This window comes from Oncorhynchus mykiss, chromosome 12 (assembly GCF_057628025.1).
Source record: "Oncorhynchus mykiss isolate SJ-2025 chromosome 12, ASM5762802v1, whole genome shotgun sequence".
Lineage (NCBI taxonomy): Eukaryota > Metazoa > Chordata > Actinopteri > Salmoniformes > Salmonidae > Oncorhynchus > Oncorhynchus mykiss.
Genome location: NC_143033.1, coordinates 86,852,949 through 86,869,028, shown reverse-complemented (window position 1 = coordinate 86,869,028; position 16,080 = coordinate 86,852,949). Strand labels below are relative to the sequence as shown.

The 16,080-nt window shown below is 42.9% G+C and overlaps 2 protein-coding genes across 4 annotated transcripts; one reads left to right on the top strand and one right to left on the bottom strand.

Annotated features, from left to right (window-relative positions):
* Window positions 1–1,543: 1,543 nt before the first annotated feature.
* On the top strand, window positions 1,544–4,070 carry LOC110539001 (zinc-binding protein A33). Its single transcript, XM_036938826.2, is given in 7 exon segments — window positions 1,544–1,968; window positions 1,971–2,090; window positions 2,554–2,649; window positions 2,737–2,943; window positions 3,068–3,088; window positions 3,192–3,303; window positions 3,458–4,070. Coding segments are annotated over 7 exon segments (1,413 nt in total). The 5' UTR covers window positions 1,544–1,683; the 3' UTR covers window positions 4,030–4,070.
* LOC110538665 (RNA polymerase I-specific transcription initiation factor RRN3) lies at window positions 4,051–10,133 on the bottom strand. 3 transcript variants are annotated; one of them, XM_021625625.3, is made up of 18 exons: window positions 10,000–10,133; window positions 9,085–9,196; window positions 8,903–8,959; window positions 8,716–8,805; window positions 8,488–8,617; window positions 8,345–8,404; window positions 7,747–7,810; window positions 7,549–7,618; window positions 7,366–7,464; window positions 7,159–7,254; window positions 6,919–7,048; window positions 6,665–6,795; window positions 6,424–6,554; window positions 6,103–6,287; window positions 5,414–5,522; window positions 5,121–5,273; window positions 4,889–4,979; window positions 4,051–4,778 (listed from the first exon to the last, which is right to left on the bottom strand). In XM_021625625.3, the coding sequence occupies exons 2-18, from the start codon at window positions 9,178–9,180 to the stop codon at window positions 4,620–4,622; spliced, it is 1,851 nt and encodes a 616-aa protein (XP_021481300.1). In that variant the 5' UTR covers window positions 9,181–9,196; window positions 10,000–10,133; the 3' UTR covers window positions 4,051–4,619. The 3 variants fall into 3 exon arrangements, with proteins under 3 accessions (XP_021481300.1, XP_021481299.1, XP_036794717.1); XM_021625624.3 differs by lacking the exon at window positions 10,000–10,133 and adding an exon at window positions 9,359–9,536; XM_036938822.2 differs by lacking the exon at window positions 10,000–10,133 and having other exon boundaries at window positions 9,085–9,819.
* Between the last annotated feature and the right edge of the window lie 5,947 nt (window positions 10,134–16,080).

The window sequence follows — 16,080 nt, the reverse complement described above, 5'->3', positions numbered from 1 at the left end:
TCGTTTAGCTCAGTTACCTTAGCTTTCTTGGGAACAGGAACAATGGTGGCCTCCTTGAAGCATGTGGGAACAACAGACTGGGATAGGGATTGATTGAATATGTCCGTAAACACACCAGCCAGCTGGTCTGCGCATGCTCTGAGGGCGCGGCTGGGGATGGCGTCTGGGCCTGCAGCCTTGCGAGGGTTGACACGTTTAAATGTTTTCCTCACGTCGGCTGCAGTGAAAGAGATGATTGACGATGATCATGATCCGTGATTGACTGTAGACCCTGCCACATACCTCTTGTGTCTGAGCCGTTGAATTGAGATTCTACTTTGTCTCTATACTGACGCTTAGCTTGTTTGATTGCCTTGCGGAGGGAATAGTTACACTGTTTGTATTCGGTCATGTTTCCGGTCACCTTGCCCTGGTTAAAAGCAGTGGTTCGGGCTTTTAGTTTCACCCGCATGCTGCCATCAATCCACGGTTTCTGGTTTGGGAATGTTGTAATCGTTGCTATGGGAACGACACCTTCAACGCACGTTCTAATGAACTCGCTCACCGAATCAGCGTATTCGTCAATGTTGTTGTCTGACGCAGTACGTATTCGGTGCATCTGACAAATCAAGTTTGATTTGATCTGATATTGACACCAAGCAACAATAACAAATATTTAAAATACCACACTGGAGGCGGAGGCAGATGGTTGATTTGTTTTTAACCAATATCCTGAAACCTTGAGTTTTCAAGGGAAACACAGGCTAGCCCCTCCAAACCCCTTTCTCCCCCTGTGAACCCCTCTTCATCCCCTTTCCTAATGTAAATGCAATGAAACTGCACTGGCTTTTGGGGAAGAAGCTTGGTTTGCCATTGAGGTTGTGTAAGGGGAAGATTAGGCCTACAGAATACCCTTTGAAGCTTTGCTCTATATGAGCATTCATTAGTGTCAAAAGCACTGGCATATAATTATTGCTTTAGATTACACAGTTATCCCCATTGTACGTTTTATTTGCAAATAATTAATGTAGTGCAATGTACAAACAGGTATAGCAGTTGTATACAATAGGTAATGATGTGTATGGTATTTACGTATTTACGTTAGGCCTACATTGTACCTGCCTTTGTTATAAACATGTAAATACATATGTTTTAGGAACACAATGTAATGTGAGGCCAATTTTATTTATGATGATTTTCCCAATAATTTTGGTTGATCATATTTTCGTCCTGCTTCATGAGATATATCTTGACAGTCGTCTTTCACTTTTCAGTCTTTTAAAGGCTTTTAAAGTTATTGATTGTGTATCTCTATCCACAACCTTTAACAATGTTGCTATTCAAAACATGTAACAGGTTCTAGGCTAAACCAGTTTGCAGCTATTCCACATGTGACCAATAGGGCTCGACTTCCTGTGTCACGTTGCTGTCTGTCACGCAGTACTGTGTGTCTCTGGAGTCACACACAAACACAACTCAAAAGACAGGAAAACAGCCTGCACTTTTAAGGTCTGGCATTACAACAAGAACAATGGAAGAATAGGCACTTTGAGTATCTGTTTTGAAAATCAAAAGGGAGGTGATTTCTGAAAGACAAAGTAAATAATCTTCACGTTTATATGCTTGACATGGGAATGTAGTATTATTTAAGCCAGCGGATATCTTCTTCACAGACTCCCGGTACCTGATCAGGTGAAGACATACATGTCATCCAGTGTGTGTCTCCCAGAGGAGGATCTCTCCTGTCCTGTGTGCTGTGACATCTTCAGGGACCCTGTCCTCCTACCATGCAGCCACAGCTTTTGTAAGACCTGCCTACAATGCTACTGGAACACCTCAGCCCTCAGACAGTGCCCTGTCTGCAGGAGAAGAGCTTCCAAGCGCACCCCTCCCTCCAACCTGGCTCTGAAGAACCTCTGTGAAGCTTTGCAACAGGGCAGGATTCAGAGCTCAGTCGAGGGGAACCATGTACTTTGTTGTCTACATGGAGAGAGAGACTCAGATTCTTCTGTCTGGTGGACAAGCAGCCTGTCTGTGTAGTGTGCCAAGCCTCGAAAATACACAAGAACCATGACTGCGTACCCACAGAGAAGGCAGCACAGGATTGCAAGGTGAGAGACTGAATAATAATTGAAATGACTCTAGTATGTATATGCATGAAATCACTTGGCAACGTCTGTTTTCATAGTTAACGTTGCCATTTTCTCATGTAAGGAGCCTGTGGCCCCTGGCAGTAGAATGCTGTTAATCAGGTCTATCCTGACAGTATATGTGAGTGTACAGTATTAGCAGAGAAATATAGCAGAGAAATTCCAAAGTGTGTAAAGTATTATATCTGATCTGCTGGTTGTACGTCAGTGAGTGGTGTTGATGGACATACAGTGTATGCAGAGTAAAACATCTTTAAACATAGTCAATTATCCAGGTATTGAAAGGGTTATTTTAGTCAACCGACACACCTGGCATTGACCCTATTGTTAATTTATTTCACATAATTAAATCTAGACGTTTAATCGAGTTACAGCTTGCTGCTTTCATAAGAAGCCTCATGTTAGAATACCCTCTGACTTCTAGGATGAGCTCAACGTAACACTGAAAACCTTACAGCATACTCTGGACTCCCTCATTAGACTGAAGGGAACCTCTGAAGAGATGACCAAGTCCATTAAGGTAATCTCCACAGATGTCATCTCAGTTTCCTTTTCATTAAAATGAACTCAAATCCATCAAGTTGTGCTCTAACTGCCCCTCAGACAGATAAAGGATCTGTTTGTGGAACTCCACCAGTTCCTGTATGAGGAAGAGGCAGCGAGGCTAGCTGCTCTGAAGGAGGAGGAAGAGGAGAAGATAGGGCTGATGAAGAGTATGGTGACAAAGGCTGCAGCAGGGATGTTATACCTCAAAGAGACTATAACAGTCATAACACAGGAGATGACTGATGCTGAAGACATGACATTGCTCCAGGTTTGTACTGGCACAATTTACACATTACACACAAATTTGAAAAAGCCAGAATAATTGTTTTTGAGGAGAGGATGGGATTTATTTTTTTATTCAGCCACAATATTACACTTTCTTTGCTTTTCAGAATTGTAACGCCACTATAGAGGTATGTTGAAATCCCCCACCTCTCTGTCGATCATTCTATTTTTTCCTCCCTCTCTCTGCTTTGGAATATTGAACAGGACAATTGTATTATTTTGTCATTTCAGAGCCCAGGGCAGGGCCCAGACAGGATTTCAGGGGCGCTGATTGATGTGGCCAAGCACCTCTGTAACCTCAAGATCAGAGTCTGGAAGAAAGTGCTTCTGCATGTTGAATACAGTAAGTCAAATTCAATGGTTAACAGAGATGAGGAGATAAGGAGGTTAACTCCCACAGCATTTTAACCTGGCGGAGAGAAGCTAAAACAGTGGTGAGTGACCCAAACCCTTTTCCTGTCTCTAACCCAGTCTCTGGCCCATTTCCTCCTCTTCAGCTCCTGTGACCTTGGACCTAAACACAGCCCACCCCTGCCTCTTCCTGTCACATGACCCCACGTCCCTTCAGTACACCAGCCAACCCCACTGTCTCCCTGACAACCCTGAGCGCTTCCACATGAGTGCAGAGGTCCTGGGCATGACCGGGCTTAGCTCAGGAAGCCACTGCTGGGTAGTGGATACAGGATGTAACCATGACTGGATTCTGGGCGTGGCCTGTACGTCTGTCACCAGGAATGCGGAGGTCCAGGCCCAGCCCGAGAACGGGTTTTGGACCATGTGTCTGCGAGACAGGGAGTACAGAGCGATGACCTCACCCCCAACAGCCATGACAGTCACAGAGAAACTCAAGAGGGTCAGAGTGCAGCTGGACTGGGACAAGGGTCAAGTGTCTTTCTTTGACCCTGCTGATGACGATACACCCCTTTACTCTTTCTCACACACATTCACAGAGAAAGTGTTTCTGTATTTCTATACGCAAAGCAAACACCCCCTGAGAATCCTACCTGAGAGGATGTGTGTTACAGTGCAACAGAGTGGGACAGGACATCCCTGTACAGTTCCCGACTGATCATTTTTTACAATATATTCATTTCTGTCAACCCACAAATAGTGTGACTTTTATTTACAGGGTTGTGTATGTCAACTATATATTTGATACTCCATACATACAAGCACAAGTTTACAGATATGTTTCCCCTTTCATCTGCTGCAGATGACCTTTCTTACAAGTATCGGTTCTGGTTAAGAAGGATTTCAATAAGGGAACATGTTTACAATCTGTAAAATTATATAAATCATTATTAAAATGTGTTGTTCAGAACTTGACACAAATTGTAGATCAGAGACAACCAAAATCAATGAACCATTGAAAGTGTCAGATTTTGTTTTTGTAAATACAGTTACCTTTGCTGAGAACACAAAATCTTTCGAGTTTCCCATCCTAGATAAAACAAATACATTTTCTTTCCATAGTGGAGTGAAATGAACTTATTCACTATTAACCAGTTATAACATGTTAACTGCTATAACATAGAACCATTATTATAAAATGAATAGCTCTAGCCACGCATTGTACACTTTGTGTTCATAATCTTTTGCGTCCTGGAGTAGGTTCTTGAGGGGGTGGTGATTGTAGATGGTTCCGACTGATACTTCTCTTCAGTGATGATAGGGTCTCTGTAGGAAGGAGATGGGCGGCGAGCCCACACTGCTGGGGCTGTGGAGGTGTGACTCATACGAGCCAGGGGTCATACCCATCACTCCCTTTGTCTCCGGCGTCTCCCCTCGCAGGAAGTCATCCTCATCTGCATCCGAGCACTGAGACAGAGAGAAAACAGCCAATCAAACCACAAAAACAACCAATAGGGAGACACACAGCATCCAATCATGTGTGTGCCTGAGAGAATACAAGACTGTCTGTGTTTTACCGGTCTGACTCTCTTGGTGGTGACGGTGTCCACCCCAGTGTCTGCTGGCTCCTCCCACACCTGGTAGAGGGGCTCGATGAGTTTACTTGACCTGGAGAGGAGAGAAGAAAAACATGATCAGAAATGGAAAATGAACTCTCTTCTTAGAGTTCAGGTTGTACTTCTGCCATTTCCAATTTCTCCTGTTTTGTGCCTACTGATAAGTGGTCCCTGAGAAGGGGTCATGGGTTACCTCTTGAGCACGTAGGGGTCGAAGGGGAAGAAACTGTCCAGGGGGTTGGTGTTGGTGGACACACAGTCGCCCCCCACGGAGCTGCGGACCACTGGGAGAACATGACGGTTGTTCCTCTCGATGATGGTGTAGCAGAACACCAACTGGTACTTTCTGTGGATGGATGGATACACGTCTGGGTCAAACAACCACTTCACATTTTTAGAAGCAGACAGAAACTAACACAGTGCTGTAGCAGAGTGTAATTGATGTGCGACTGGCTTAAAGGGTGGTTGGTCGGTGTACCACTGTACCTGGTGATGGCAGCAAACATGTTAGTGACGGCAGGCAGGCAGACCTTCAGAGGGTTGAGCTGACACATCACTATCCTCTCTAGGTTCAGACTCTGCAGGTACGCCAGCCCTGGGATGGAAACAGACACACAGTTATATAATACTGGAAACTGGTAGAGAGCCCCCCTTAGACACACAGTTATATAATACTGGAAACTGGTAGAGAGCCCCCCCTTACAGACACACAGTTATATAATACTGGAAACTGGTAGAGAGCCCCCCTTACAGACACACAGTTATATAATACTGGAAACAGGTAGAGAGACCCCCCTTACAGACACACAGTTATATAATACTGGAAACTGGTAGAGAGCCCCCCTTACAGACACAGTTATATAATACTGGAAACTGGTAGAGAGCCCCCCTTACATACACAGTTATAATACTGGAAACTGGTAGAGAGCCCCCCTTACAGACACAGTTATATAATATTGGAAACTGGTACAGAGCCCCCCTTACAGACACAGTTATATAATACTGGAAACTGGTAGAGAGCCCCCCCCTTACAGACACACAGTTATATAATACTGGAAACTGGTAGAGAGCCCCCCCACAGAGATTGCCAGGCCAGTGAGATATCAACTGATACAATAAAAAACACAATTGTAAGTATCTGTGTATGTGTTTTACACACATGTGTAATCCCCTACCTTTCTTCATGTTGCCCTCCAGGATGCTCCTGTGTCTGAAGATGAGTGTGTAGAAGACAGCCTGGCAGGCGTTGTAGAAGGGCCCGTGTAGCGTGATGTCACAGTAGGCCCGGGAGCCGGAGTCCTGGCTGTCTATGTATAAGTGGAGCCAGGGGACCAGCAGGTCCAGACACGCACGTACCGTACTGCAGGACGAAGAACAGTCAGAGAATCTTAGTTAGGGAGTTAGGAGGGACCAGAGAGTATGCTGCGTAGAACCAACCACACCCCAACATGCTCTAAGGAGCCCTTGATGATCAGCAAAAGTAGGGTGTGACTCACACGACGGGCAGGAAGTTGGCACGGGCCAGGAAGCTACCCATGTAGCCAGCGGCAGATTGGCGCAGTACTGCCGGGTGAGACGGGCTCTGCAGTAACCTCCACAGGTGTTCCAGAAACGCCTCCGCCAGAGCCTGAGAGAGGGGTCAAACACACAGCCAATCAATCGAGTTACCCACTCAACCGTTCTATAAAATGCCACTACTATAAAGCCGCACGGATGCACACTGTTGCGAGTACTGACCAGTCTGAAGCTGCAGAGGTAGAAGAGGGCGTATTGGACGTGACAGGAGGCGTGTGTAGGTAGGATAAGTTTATCAAACACACACACCAGGTCCTTGTACAGATCCTTAGTCCGCTCCACATCCAGACAACCTGCCAGAGAGAGAGAGTAGAGGGGGAGAGAGATTGAGGGGTGGAAGGGGAGAGAGAAAGGAAGCAGAGTAAGCACTGTCTTGTCATATGTCTAGTGAGTGTGTGTGAAGACCCTGTGCTCACCGTTGACGTGGCACATGTCCTTGATGAAGGCCAGCAGCACAACCATGAGAGTGTCCAGTCTCTCAGCGACAGGGTGGACCATCACATTGGTCCCTGCTGGACTGGAATTCACTGAACACACATCCTCATCCTGTGTGAGAGAGAGAGATGAGCGAAACGTCACACCACATCAGTCGCAAAATGGAGAACTATCACACCAGTGACTGTTGTATGTAAAACATAGCAGATCTAGTCAGTCACCATGTCAAAGAGGCCCTCCTCCTCCTGCTCTCCTTTCAACTCCTGCTGCACAGCGTTCTCCTCCACATCCTCTATCTCTCCCCGGGGAGCACTCACCTGGAACACAACACACCGTGTTATAGCACACAAATGACACCTATTTCTCAGTGAAGAACTGGAAAGCCAAAACACACACACGCAACTGTGGCTTAACTAACACACACTTACATCCAGTTTGAGCATCCTACTGATGATGAGTTCCAGGACGTCTCGTCGTAGAGAGGGGATGTACACCGCCACCCGCAGAAGGTTATGGACATAACACTCCTGGGGAGAGCGAAAGACAACCATACTGTACAACAATCTGACAATAAAATTTAAAAAAACATGAGGCTACCTACCGCAGCTTACCAGGGTTCTGGAAGATTTCTGCACAAAAGGAAAGTTTTCAATCAGAATGGGCATCAGGAAACAGCTGGTGCTGAAATGAGAAGGACGAAAAAATATGTTTGTTACCAGTTTGCATTGGGGGTCAACAATTCCCAAGGTCAGACTTGGGTCTGAAAATTATCCAGCAACATGTTGTAGGATTGTCTTATGGCTACTTACGATGGGACATATCTGCCAATCAGCTGCAAGGCCTGGTGACACTGGTCAAAACTTCTTGGAAGGTCTTCAAATCAAGAAAGAAGAGAAAGGGTTAAAACTGTGCAGAAATGAAAAGAGTACTTGCCGTTTTGAACTAACATCCAACGTTGAACAAGTTGGATCTGTGAACTGGGTGTCATTATACCCTTTATATTGGAATGGAACCTTTATACTGCAATGGAACGTTGATTCTGTAACATTTGAAGTAAAAACAAAATTGTAACATTGAAGTAAAACTAAGATTTATGAGGAGGTCTGTCAGCCTGACAAATCAGTAACCATAAGGGGTGGGACTCCTGCAGTGAAAGTCCCCAGTGCTAGAGTCTCTGTGCATTATCTTATCTACACCTCACCTCCCCTCTTATCATCCTCACTCTTCAAGGACTTTAGAAGTGAGCCTAGTTTCCCTAAAAGGACGAGTGGAGCAGCCTTTTACCAACTGCAGTCTCAGGTCACTATGAATTTACTGCAGTGTGTATTTCAATGAAACGTTTCAGGGACTGTCCGTTGAACAACCTTGGTTTTCCATCGCAAACAGTAATGAAACAGTAACACCTACTTTCATCGTCATCATCCGAGTCAGAGATGTCCACTCCTCCCTCACAGATCTTCACTCTCTCTGGAAAGGAAGGAAAAACAATACGTCTTCAAAGTAGCCATATTGAGTTATCAGAATGTCCACGCAGACAGGCAGGAACTCACTGGGTTTGAAGTTGGAGACCACCATCTTGAGGCAGGCCCGGAGGTAGACCGTCTGGGCAGATACCAGGTTACTGAGGAAGGACAGATACTCCTCCACTACGGCAGGGCTTCGGCCCAGCCACGGCAGCCTCTGGTTCACAGAGACACAAGGGGTAGATACAGCATTAGAAAACTGTTCCTGGACTGGGCAGTACTGACCATCTCTTGATTCAAGTGTTCCATCCTCACCAGAGCCACATAGATCAGCTGCTCATGGTCTTTGCTGAGTTGTGTCACACAATTCCGGAACTCCTGCAGCCAGTTGATGATTTGGGCATCCTGTCAAAAAAGGAAGACATTCTATTATCATTAAGACCTCTGGAAACGTCCTTGTTACACTGTACATGTAGCAGAACTGCTAGTCGTGCTCATTTACCTTGATATCTGGATCTGCCAGCTGATGTTTCAACAACTCATAGTCACTGGTGTCTCCCTTGAAAAACAACCAACCAGCAGCAAATACTGTCATATGTATACCAGGTTATAACTACATTCCAGAGTGAATCACATAAGTGTCTACGGCATCCAAGTTTGGTGTCACTGGATTGGAAATCTCACCTGTTTGAATTTCGCTAACGTGGCAACAACATTTCCCCCAAACCGCACCGTCTTCAAGGGGGGAGTGTTCATGAAATCTCTCCCTTCAATCTCCATGCTTTACACACACACGCTGGGGAGGGAATGATGGCAACAATAGCGCGCGAGTAAATTGACTGAGCTACAGAGTGGTAAGCAAGTATTGTGAACCATAAAGCATGACAACACACAATACAGTTAGCACATCTTGCTATAAATGTGCTAGCTACTATTAGTTTGATGGTAATGCGCTTACAGAAACGTATTTGAAAGGCTTCAGTTTTACCAATCAAATTAAATCGTGTTCAGATAGCTACAATTCTATTAGCTACGCAAAATGCTGTTTCGATCCTGATACAATTAAACGTGCCTTCTCCATGCCGCTAACTTCACAACAGGAAGAGAGAATGGTGAACGATTTTATTTACGGAAATGAATGGTAGATTCTTCTTTCTGTACTAGCGCCGCGGTCTTCTATGGTGCATTACTGCTACCTACCGTGGCGGAGCAATAGGCATATTTGATTGAACAGTTCCGTCAGAAAATGTCACCTTTGCCATCGCTGCCTATCTGGATTGAGCGTTATTAATCCGACTCTAATATTGCACTCTAAATTTATGGGGAGGGATTAGAACATTGGACACGGCATTTGGGCTCCCGAGTGGCGCAGCTGTCTAAGGCGTCACTACAGTCCCTGGTTCGAATCCAGGCTGAATCACATCCGGTCGTGATTGGGAGTCCCATAGGGCGACGCACAATTGGCCCAGCATAGTCTGGGGTAGGCCGTTATTGTAAATAAGAATTTGTTCTTAACTGACTTGCCTAGTTAAATAAATGTTACATAAAATTGTAGGGAATGTTTTTTCAAGCAGTAGTGAATAAATTGACAGCGTTTACCTCAATTCAAGACGTGGTGAAATCATGAACATTCATGATGTACTTGTCCTGCTCTGAGTGTGTGTCTCTTCCAGCAGTTCATCCAGCAGGCTCCCCACATGGCGCATGGGTTCAACCCGGGCATGTAGCCTGGTCTCATAGACCAGACATAACATAGTAAACGTAAATTAGGAACGATCAAAGTATAGTTATATGTTTTATTTAGTATGGTTACATAAGACAGATGGTTATTATTATGGTTATGAAATGAGGGTGTTGGTTGGGGTGGATGGGTAGGCATATAAACGCAAACGTCTACCAACCCAAAGGTTGTGAGTTCAAATCTCATCAGGGATAACTTGAGCATTTTAGCTAATTAGCAAATGTTCAACTACTTACTACTTTTTAGCTATGCAATTGCTTAGCATGTTAGCTAACCCTTCCCCTAACCCTAACCTTAACTCTTTTAGCGAACCCTTCCCTAACCATAAGGTTAGCCACCTAGCTAGAATTTGTAACATATACTGCGTTTTGCAAATTCGTAACATATAGTGTGATTTGAAAATTCATAACAAATAAACATATAACATAACATGGACATCCACAAATGAATACATACCATATTAAACATATCATACTAAATGGAGTGTGGATTTACATACAGAATATTACGAAATGCACTGAGACCAAGTTGGGGCATTAGACCAAACCAGATGCTGGCTGAGCAGAAGCAGCAGTAACAATGATTGGTGCACAATTGGCCCAGCGTCGTCCAGGTTTGGCCGGTGTAGGTCATCATTGTAAATAAGAATTTGTTCTTAACTGACTTGCCTAGTTAAATAAAAAAAATAGATCTACAATTCAACGCATTGGCTTTAGGCACATTTATTCCCACTGATTTACCAGATATCTACTCGATACTCTCAGTCGCTATATCTCAACACTACTCATCCACTCAAAGCCCAACACATCCACTCAGACATACCTGTACACAGAGTATTACATTTCGGTCATTGAAAATGTTGTGCCCATTAGGCACAAACTGGTTGAATAATTTCAACAACAAAAAATGAAATGTGATGACTTTGAATCAACAGTGTTCAACCAGTTTGTGTCCAGTGCAGTGAAATTTGAGATTTTCCAGTTCCATGTTTCCAGTTGTTTTGAGCGCAGCAGAAGTCATGCTGGATTGACAGCATGCCCAATGTTGAGTGTTTGTCCTTTTAAGCTGGGAAAACTTGGACCACACAGCCACTCCACTGAATTGCAGGCTAGTGATTTATTTGCAATGCTTGCAGTTCGCCACTGATTCCTTCCAAACCACTCATTGTTGAATTTGTGATTTCCAATTTTTGGTGTAATGTTCATGTCCAATGGCCAATGAGCACAGATACGGTTTATCTACAATTTCATATGATAAGGATTGAAAAGAATTTGCCAGTAGATTGTCGACTTGATTCATGATGATGACTCCCAGCTTGCTAGCTAAGATTTTAATAGTCTGATGTTGACAATATCAGTCCAATAAAAGATACAGTAGATATGTGATTTGATATCATTTTATCTGTGGCCAATGACCTTGAGCCTTCTTGGATGGGCACTTCGAATGTAACTCTATGGCAGCACCCAAGGGGCTTGAATTTTCTATCTCTACCCGTAGATTTGGCGGTGACGTAGTGTCCCCATGAGTGACAAAACACTGAGCCAATCACAGAGCAACTAACCACCACCACAGAAAGCAAGGATGAAACACCTGCATTTTGGAGCTGTTTTACTCAAGAAAGCAAAAAAAGAGACCAAGTTTGTATGCGGCTTTATTAACTCAATGATTTAAATTTTTTATATTGTTTGCAAACTGATATGTGACACGTATTAATGCCAGAATAACATTCAAAACAGGCATACAAATCTAAAGTACCATCAATTGCAATTCTAGCAACGTGATTTACGTGATTCGCTGCCTGTGCGGCTTATTTTTTGTAGGAGAACCTCAAGGGAGTTACGCACTAGAACAGGGTTTCCCAACTGATTTTTGCCCACAGGTGGTTTTATTTGCCCCCCCCCCCCCCCCCAATCTTTCTGAGAGACATTTTTAATTTTGTATTATTTTGGGGGGCATGAAAGACTGTAAAAACACCAGGAAATCAGCTCCAAGTGATTTTAATGTGAGAAATCTGTTCCCAATTATTCTCAAATGTTAACAAGGTTTAAAATTAATATGTTTCAGTCAAACATTATATCTGTTTGGGCTTCTTGCAGCCACTTTGCAATCCACAAAATATTTGTAATTTTGTTTCCGGCCCACCGACCTTCCGCTCAAGAAAAAAAATTGTCAAGGGGCTGAATCTAGTTGATGATCCCTGCACTAGAATGTATGAGCACTGAAGTGCCTTTTGACGTGCTGACCCCAACAGCCACCCCAGTGGCCCTCCATTTCATAGAGTGAGGACACTTAGTGAGTTATTTTACTTTGGAATTGAATAAGTCAGCAAAAACAAAGACCAAAGTTCCAGAGAGATGTTCTGGATCCATTCCTTATATACTTTAGTCCCCAGAGGTCTTAACCTAGAGAAGGACCATAGTATTATTTTGTGAAGCCCCCCCCCCCCCCCCCCCCCCCACCTACTGCAGTTGAAAAAAAGCTTTCCCAATTTTTTACTGGTTCCACTTCTGTAGTTCATCACTAGGTGGCGACATTGACCACAGTACCCCACACCCTGAGTATCAACCTGTATGGTCTACCACAACATCTCTCATTAGAGCCACCAGTTTAAGAGTTTTCTCCCTAATTGTCTGCCCCATGCCCCATATGAACTTGTCTATTCCCTTTGTGATTATTCTGAAAAATGCCATTGAAGGCCGAAAGCGTAAATCTTTTAAACTTGCTTAATAAAAGTAGGATTTTTTAATGGTGAACGAGCCTTGCGCCTTTTCCTTTCCAATGATGTTTACACATTTTTAGGTTGCACCTCAACTCACATTGGTTGAGCACCCTCTACTTCTTTCCAAATGGGTCCAGAGGCTGTCATAACCTGCTTGGGTAATGAGGGGGTTGATTTTTTTCTCAAAGATTTTACCACTTTCCAGAATTGACCTGGATTTCCAACACACTCAGATACATAATTCAAAAAGTATATTGACTTTGCTTATCTAACCAGAGTAAGACATCTATTTCTCAAATGTCTGAAGGACTGCCAGTCACAGGAAGAATTAGTCAATCCAGCCTTTCATAAAATATTTGTGACAATTCATGCGTGAACTATGGGTCCTTTACCCTTCATCTCCTATGTGGGGGATTCTTATCTACAACAGAGTTAAACAGAGAGGTAAAACGTTTAAGGGCCTGATCCGAGTCAGACATCAATCATGCAACCCCAAGTCATACAGGAAATGTTGTTCATTGAAAGTTCTAAAATGTCTCTTTGTAATAATGCGTATACATGATTTAGGTAGCTTAGTATCACTAATGCAGGCAATGGGACAATGGTCACTGAGCTTGTTAGCAAAGATTCCATTAGCTCTGTACTTTCAGAATGATATCCAAAATAGTAGATTTCTCAGGGTGTTTTAAGTTGGGGCAAGCTGATTTAGTTACCAGTTGAGTTACATGTAGCTCAGTACAAATATATGTCAGTCTATCTGATACTGGCATCAACCAATCCAGGTTAAGATCACCCAAAATTCAGAATGAGTATAGTTAGCAAGTCAGATAATTTGCTAAGAGCAATTGGGAGGGCCAAGGGAGGGCAATAAACTCCCAATAACGTTAGTTGGGCATTATTACAAAGGCTCACATTTAGGACAATCCATTCAAATTGCTTAGGGACAGAGGTGGTAATACACACAGTAACATTCAAGTTGTTCTTTGTGAATTTGAGACACCTCCACTTCTGCCAGCACTGTCAGATCTTTAAACATTATATCCATTTAGAGACATATCAGAGTCTGGCACATACTTTTTTAACCAAGTCTCAGTAATTAACAAAATGTCAGAGTTAGTTTGAGAAGACAGACTTTCAATAAGATCCATTTTCGAAATGAAATTTCTAACATTTACATGAATCAGTCCAAGACCACAGCTGTGGGATTTCAGATAGCCTCTAACACAAACATGCTATGGTAACCCGCTATATGAAATGGCCATGGGGTTGGCTTGAAATTGTATAGATACAATATTGCTTAGAACTGTGCAATTTGGTCTATGCCTTGAGCAAGGACGTGGAATAATACAAGACTCGATTAGGGTTACCTGTTTTAGGTTACCTGCAATTGCATTATCGTTTTCAAGCGAGTACAAAATTCTACTCTAGGCTGCAGTGAAAATGTCATTTGAATAACGGTGACAAAGGCCTGTGATTTGAATGTTTCATTCCATTTGGATCTCGAAAGGCGCGGTAGCAGGCCAGTCTGGATGTATTTTTATATTTGATACTGAGACGTGCTGTCTGTTGTAGATCATCATTCTTCCTGTTAGGTCTAGTTATTCAGGAACGCTAAATGCGCGCTCTGCCTCCTCTCCAATCCAAGGGTCTATTCCTCGCGCACATAGAACCTAACACTTACATGTAGACTAAATATTTATCATTTAACTTTTAAAATGTATTACCTGTTGTGGTATGTGGCATAAAAACAACGAGTCACAATGTTTTAATCCGATTAGATACTTCAAGCGCATGCGCACATTGTCCAAAATATAATTCCAGCCTCCTCAAAATGGTTTAACATTAACCAGGTTTCCATCCAATTTTTTTACGCGAGTAAAGTACATGTTGGATAAATAAGTCACGACATCATGGGAAAGCATGCAGTTTATTAGGCAACAGATTAAATCATTTATGATGACCTTCACAGGGTTGTGGTGAAAGTGAATACTGATGAGTTTAATGCTCCTTTCAATAAATATCGAGGGTCTATTCTGGTGACATGATGATCGAAGTTTGGTGCCGTTTGATAAATAAAAATAATCTTGCACTTTTGTCCATAATAATCTCATCATGTAGGCTATACCCACTCTGTATGTGAGCTGTTGGCTAGAGCACATGTGCCAATACGAGAGTGGCCACATTCGCTATACCTTTGCAAAAAAATGTGTGTGGCAAAATCATCAGTAGGCCTAGAGATAAAAATGCGATGGAAACCCATTTAACTTGTTGTTTTTTATTCGGTGCACGGGAATTTAACCGCAGAAATGTACTTTATGTGCACTACGTATTTCCACACATACCTTTCTTTCATACATTTTTATTCAAGAGCATATAAAGAACATGTACTAAACATACACAATATATATTTGCTGTCTTTACAAAGGCCGTAATTACATTCACATGTTAAGGATACATTTAGGTTGTATAGAGCAAATATTTCAAGAGTCTGAATAAGAATACAATTTGGATAATGCCACAGGAAAAATACAAGAAAAAAAGGAAAAAATGACAGAAATGACAGAGTAAGACCAGTACGATATGTCAGGAACTCTGACCAGTACGATATGTCAGGAACTCTGACCAGTACGATATGTCAGGAACTCTGACCAGTACGATATGTCAGGAACTCTCATCAGACACCTTCGTACCTATTAAAGACTGGCTAATGTGTTGGTCCAGTGTCACTTAGATTATGCCTGAAGATCATGGTTCACCAGCAGCCCCAAATATGTAAAGAATAAGCTACAGGCCAGACAAAGCAAGCTTGTTCTTAAACTCCCCCCTCATAGTCAACTTGAGGTCAAACATTTTTTTTGTCTGTACTGCTGTAATTTGTCTGTATCTATGTAATTATATATGTATTTATGTACAAAAAAAAGCAGGGACCACAATGGAAATAAGTTCCCGACTTTATTGTGCAATCCCCGTCACAACAATATGTGTACTTTGTGTATACTGTATACATTTTTTTTTTACCTGACACAATTATCAATCAATCCAGACTGTGCAACAGCCATTTGATGAATGGAAAGTGACATCTGTTACAACAAAACAAAAAGTTTAATAACACTCAAAGATTGTCAAGGCAAGGATTCGATACTGCATAGGCCTACAAGGTAGGGAGGAAGTACTTTCTGTTTGTCGAAATTGACATAGTCTATTTATTGTGGTGTTGAAA

Bases quoted from the DNA above. Each gene is read 5' to 3' on its own strand.
- LOC110538665 (XM_021625625.3), bottom strand. From the start codon at position 9,180: ATGGAGATTGAAGGGAGAGATTTCATGAACACTCCCCCCTTGAAGACG. The intron at 8,618-8,715 runs GTGAGGATGGAA...TCTGTGAACCAG, and splicing joins AGCTGATCTATGTGGCTCTG to AGGCTGCCGTGGCTGGGCCG. The intron at 6,796-6,918 runs GTGAGCACAGGG...TCTCTCTGGCAG, and splicing joins GGACATGTGCCACGTCAACG to GTTGTCTGGATGTGGAGCGG.